The sequence below is a fragment of the Watersipora subatra genome, chromosome 11 (assembly GCF_963576615.1).
Source record: "Watersipora subatra chromosome 11, tzWatSuba1.1, whole genome shotgun sequence".
NCBI classification, from domain to species: domain Eukaryota; kingdom Metazoa; phylum Bryozoa; class Gymnolaemata; order Cheilostomatida; family Watersiporidae; genus Watersipora; species Watersipora subatra.
Window position 1 is genome coordinate 7,070,398 of NC_088718.1, and position 6,000 is coordinate 7,076,397.

Consider the following 6,000-nt stretch of genomic DNA (forward strand, 5'->3'; position numbering starts at 1 on the left):
TTAGACAAAAAAGCGTGAGATTGACGGTAAATGTAGTAGTTGAATCTGAACCCTAGATTACTTTGTGAAGTTTTTTCTTCATTGGTACCTACATGGGAGGCCCTTCCACGATTTTATTTGATGTTCAGGTACTCTACTATCAATGTGAGGTCATGGTCGTTTGCCAACGATATGTCACAGCTCCATGTATAATCTTTGTTTATTGATGAAAAACTGTAGAGCAAACCGTTAAACATCAATGTTGCTAAATCTAAATAGCCCAGGTTTTATGGCAAACATATGGTTTAATAGCGATCTGTTTCATTGTTGCTAACTTTATATGATGATGAGGGCTCACAACTAGCAAACAAAGAGAAAACAGCAAGTAAAAAAATTAAACTACTACTTTTATTGAAAAAGCTGGAGGAAAACAGGAGATTTTGTGCAAAAGGGAGACTGACTTAAAAAACTGGAGGGTCCCGGCCAAACCGGGAGACTTGGCAGTATGACGAAAACATTCCCGGAAAAAAATACTTATGTTGTGGGACGTCTACTGTAATTAGTAATTTCTATGCAGTCAAGATATTATCTCGAAATAATTAAGATGAACATGAGCAGTTTATTCATATACAAGACCACTGTTAGTTATTATAGGAGTTTTGATAGCATAATTTTGTTTGTATAAACGAGATAAATACAAAAGGATATTGGAATGTCATAAGAGTTGCCTGATAAATGTTACTAGTTCCTTACCATAGCTGATGTAACTCTTGGTTGCTCCTGGTTCTTAATTCTGTCTTAGCCCACGGTCTCCCCACTGATAAATTCGTTTGACTCCAATGTTTCTCATCATCAAAGAATTCTTTCAAACTTTGTCGGCGCGAAGAAATGTGTATCTTCATATAACTAAGATTGATAAAAGCAACCGTTCTTGGAAATGTAACGGAATGAACAGAAACCCTAAAAAAATTCCCTAAAAACTGTTTCTACCCTCTAAACTTAGAACGCATAAATTTCAAACTTAGTTGATTAGGGAAACATAGCCACCATAGCAAAGCAGGCGCATTTCGCTAAATACTGACAACCCAGCAAATTTTTAAAACGGTTAAAATCATTATAGAGCGAAAATATGCACTTGGTGATAAAGCACCAACTTACTTTAGATTTATTATACGCTACAAAAAATGTACATAAAATTTTTTGTTCATGATATATATGAAACTCATGAATTTTTATACAGCTCTGTTTCTAGTTGCCATGGAAGAGAACTATGGTTTTACTTTTGGACATATATGTCATATGAAGTCAACATTTCTTACAGGACAAAGGGTTTTTGGCCCACTACAATACAAAGCCATAATAATCTAAGCAAAACTATAATCATTTTGCTATAGAATTGACAAGTTGCACAGTGTGAATGGGAATCACAAAGGCACGCCTACAAAACTGGCTCAATCTCATTCAAAGCAACAGAGAGATGAAGGAAAGAAATTTACTTTGTGATCTTCTCTTACCTTATTGCACCTTAAAACATCAGCTAGTCTTAAAGGTTGACTTGCAACAAAATTCACATACCAGTTATTTGATATCAAAAGATTCACCATGTCTTACTCTGTTGTGTTGTAGATGGCAAATATGTAGAAATGTGATTACAAGCTCTTAAAAACTCAAAAACGAAAAGCCGCCGTAGATTGGAATCTCTTTATTTCTCTGACGTTGTCATTACAGTTTGGTTATTGTCTTGTCACGTGATGTTCTCACGTGAATTGAAAGGCCAATAAAAAGCTCAATATAAAACCTATCGTAGCACTAGTTAATGACAAACACTTCGGGTCTTACCGAAGATCCCGTATCAAATATAGATGCTCGCTACTTAACAGTTTTGTTTCAGCTTGTTCTAATCGGCAAGTCGTAATCTGATCATGTGACCCAATACTTCGCAAATAATTTCTGCAGCACTTTTCGACTATCGCAGGCGACCAACAGACTCGTCATGATTATCAGACAATGATATGTACTCCTTCGAGCTATGATTAAAAAATTAAACGAATTTTTACGGTAAGTTATAAGATATCGCTGCTAAAATAAACAGCATTACAATGACGATAAAATATATGCGTAAAAACAATAGACATGGTTTTATTGAATGCGTGAAGTATATTTGTGAAAATATTTCAATGCATAAGGTTACAGGAAAGTGTAAACATAAACCATCTACCACAACTACGTCACATTTGAGCCATTTTGGAAAGAGAATCCAAACTATGGCGATCGTGTGTGGCTGCGATTAACTGTTCGTATTTTAGTTTTAAGAGCTTGTAATCACATTTCCACACATTTTGCACCTACAACACAACAGAGTAAGACAAGGCGAATCTTTTGATATCAAATAACTGTAATGTGAATTTTGATGCAAGTCAACCTTTAAAGAAGAAAGGTTTAATATTTTTTAATAGCAACACATTTAGATAGGACTTAGGTATGCGCGTAAACATTGTAATATATGTACTTACGATTCATAGGCATTCACTACTAGCTTGGCAGTCGAGCTTGTGCAACTAAGGAAAATGACTCCGCAGTTTTTACCCACACCCTATCATTCACATGATATCAACTATATACATAATTTTCCCTTTAAGCATTTAAAACTGAAAGTTTACACTTTATTGACAGTATGCTATCCGAGCTATTGGCCAACTAAAATGAAAACCACTTTGCACAAGAGCTTTGGCTACCTGTGGCGATAAATTCAATAGGCCTACAATGCATTTAAGCAAAACTGTTAATACAGCAGCAATAAACAATTATTTACGGATAAGAGGAATGAATAGTTTCCTGCCAAAGTTACTAGTGAATGATGGAACCTGCTTCGGCCCTTCTAGCTGAGCTATAACCTAAACTCCGCAAATTATTATAATTTGCATTCTTTTTGTATTCTCATTCTAAAGTTATTGTTTTATTTAAAATAGTCTAAGGAAAAAGTCTAAGTTAAGACTAAAATAGTCTAAGTTAAAAGGAAAGAACTTCAACAGTTGAATGCTCAAAAACACTGAAGCAGCCTACCATAAATACCATGCTATGATAAAAGAACATAACACTACTGAGTGCTTTTGAACTCCTTACAACGCAACTGCTTCTAGTATATTTCCAACTAAAGAAATGCAAATCAAGACAAAATAATTACAAACAAATTACAAAGCAACAGATTAGGCTCCCTATAATTTCTGCGAAAACATGAAGAAGTCTTTAACCAAAAGATTCGTAACTACTGCCACGTCAACAATGAATAAACATATCTCATTTATTTGAAATGTGCTTACGTCCTACGACAAAACATACAACTATGGCCAATTGCATTAATTTTTTGCCGCATTTCTGAAGCAACCGAGTGTTCTTAGCATATCATGTATTTTCATAATAATGTTAACAGTACGTACCATGTCATGCGATTTGTCGTGACTTTATTGAAATTTTCTAAGTTGTATGAGAGTCCAGTTAAAATCCTTTGAGCACGTTGACAAAACGGCTTCACTGTGAAGGAAAACATTTCTATGCGAGATTTCTTTTAGCAAATCGTGCAAAAAAGTTAATGTATCTGGCTGGATTCGGTAGAAGATAGCAAATCGTGTTAAAGGTTTTGGAAAGTTTTGGTTAAATGTTCTTTCCGCTATTAAATACTAATTAGGCTTACTTAAGAGCACAAGCTAAACAATTTATTTATTAGCCTAAAATCTAAAATCAAAGTGTGGCATAACGCAGAAATACTGAGACGGTTTAAATGATTGGACATTGTAAGCTAAATAAGTGCACCTCGTGTTCACTCTTAGCTGCGAATTCGGCGTTTACTTATCGAAGATAACTGAAATCGAACATAAAATACTGTTTCTTATTTCCTGCCTGTTACATATGTAAATTATATTCTATATCAGTTGTAAGCTCAATATCGTTTCGCTTAAAAGTTTTTACTACGTTCCAATATTCATCGCAGTATAGCAGAATGTAACTACTAAAGTACCCTTCATTTACTTGTTACTACATATATTTAGTTCTTAGACTTGTTGCTGTATCTTTAAATCGTCTGGCTCGGGTAACGCTTTATTGTTGTTTGCGCTAACAAAAAACTATGTTTATTTCGTTTAAATGTATGGTGTAAGCCAGCTATTGTTAATGAGCAAGGCTGCAGTGTTTTAAAATTTGTTTAGGTTATGAAAATTATAAAATAGTTAGCGCAAGTGATTGGAGTTCGTGAGTATATAAGTTTTTAATGATAATAATAATCAAACGTCATAAATTGGACGTATAAACGGCATAGTCTGAAAGTACGCGAAACAGGGAGTAAATGAGAGTTGAACGACATCAGTTTGCTTCATACATTGCTGTTTGTGTTTGGAACAACACAAACAGCAATGTATGAAGCCATAACCTATAAACACCCCTTATACATGACTTTCTGCACAACAGATCTCAGTGTGTCATACTAAATGGATATAAATCGGAACAACTTGCAGTAACATCAGGCGTCCCACAGGGATCTGTCCTAGGACCGGTACTTTTCCTCCTATTCATCAATGATCTGCCAGAAAGTGTCAGCTGCCCAGTATCTCTCTTTGCTGATGACACCCTAGTATACCAGGAGGTATCAAATGCTAATGACATAGACTCGTTCCAAAACAACCTCAACTCACTAGGTTTGTGGGCAAACAGATGGGGTATGACCTTCAATGTGAGTAAAAGCAAGATCATAATCTTCAATGCGAGCAACACTATTCCTGTACCAGCCTATAAACTTAACAATATAACTCTGGAACAGGTGTCTGACAGCAAGTATCTAGGTGTGACACTACAAGACAATCTTAAATTCACCAAACATATAGACTCAAAAATCAACACCGCCAAATGGCAACTAGGGATCATCAAGCGTGCCTTGTACTGGGCACCACAAAGAGCCAAAATACTAGCGTACAAATCACTATGTCTTCCCCACCTAGAGTATGCTGTGGCCGCTTGGGACCCTACAAACAAGAGCGAAGTAAATAATCTAGAGATGGTACAGAACCAAGCTATCCGGTTTATTGCTCAAATTAAAGGAACTAGAGTAAGCGAAGCACGAGAGAAGCTTGACTTGCCAACTCTAGAGATAAGATGACAGCACCAGCGCTTAAGACTTCTGATGAGAATACTAAGCAAAGAAGAAACTCACCCGGCATTAGTCAAATCCTATGACGAGCTGATGAATGTGGAGAGCAACATGATAACCAGAGCTAGATCCAAAGGACAACCCACTTCCATACAGACAAATAAAAATACATACCACAATAGCTTCCTACCACAGACAGTGCGGAAGCTCAAAGGAACGAACCAACATATAACAGGTTAACTCTACCTTTACTGACACCAAACAAACATTAATATTGTATTAACTACTCAGAAAACTGAATTAAAATAAGCAAAACCTAATTTATCATATGAGGCATACCCCTTACACCCCTAGGTGGTCCAGTATGATGTATTCTACGAGGTAAAACGAAGTACAAGACCGTTGAAAAAAAAGGTATATGGCCAAGAGCTGAAAGTTACTAAAACAAATGATACATGAATATAAAATGGAGTCACCATACTTAAGAAACAGTAGTTACAAAACCATAAAACTGTTAGGCAGCTGTAGTTGCAAACAAAAAGCTAACTACACAGAACACAATGATTGTCTTGGAACATTGAATATATCAGACACATTGTTTCTATTGCCACAGTATACCATTAAGTTACATTAACTTAGCATGTCATATTGTAATCTTTGTACTTAGCTGAAAGCTTTCTGCTGGCTTGATCAAGGTTCCTTCTCACAACAGGGCGCTCCGACGCTGTTGAACAAAAATTATTAGATGAATATCTGTAGGTATCTGGGCTAATTTCTACATTGTTTGTTGGCTCAAGTAAATCTTTATTTTTGCTATGTTCTATAGGCGTATCACTGTTTCTTTCACGGTACTGATTTGGTTGCTCAACTAGAGGCAGTACTCT

General features: G+C 35.8%; 1 protein-coding gene across 1 annotated transcript in view; it reads right to left on the bottom strand.

Annotated features, from left to right (window-relative positions):
- Positions 1 to 3,555, bottom strand: part of LOC137407764 (uncharacterized) — a 63,042-nt gene extending 59,487 nt beyond the window's left edge. The window contains 2 exon segments of the mRNA XM_068094146.1: positions 733 to 885; positions 3,417 to 3,555. Coding sequence (XP_067950247.1) covers positions 733 to 885; positions 3,417 to 3,526 — 263 coding nt within the window. The 5' untranslated portion in view covers positions 3,527 to 3,555.
- Between the last annotated feature and the right edge of the window lie 2,445 nt (positions 3,556 to 6,000).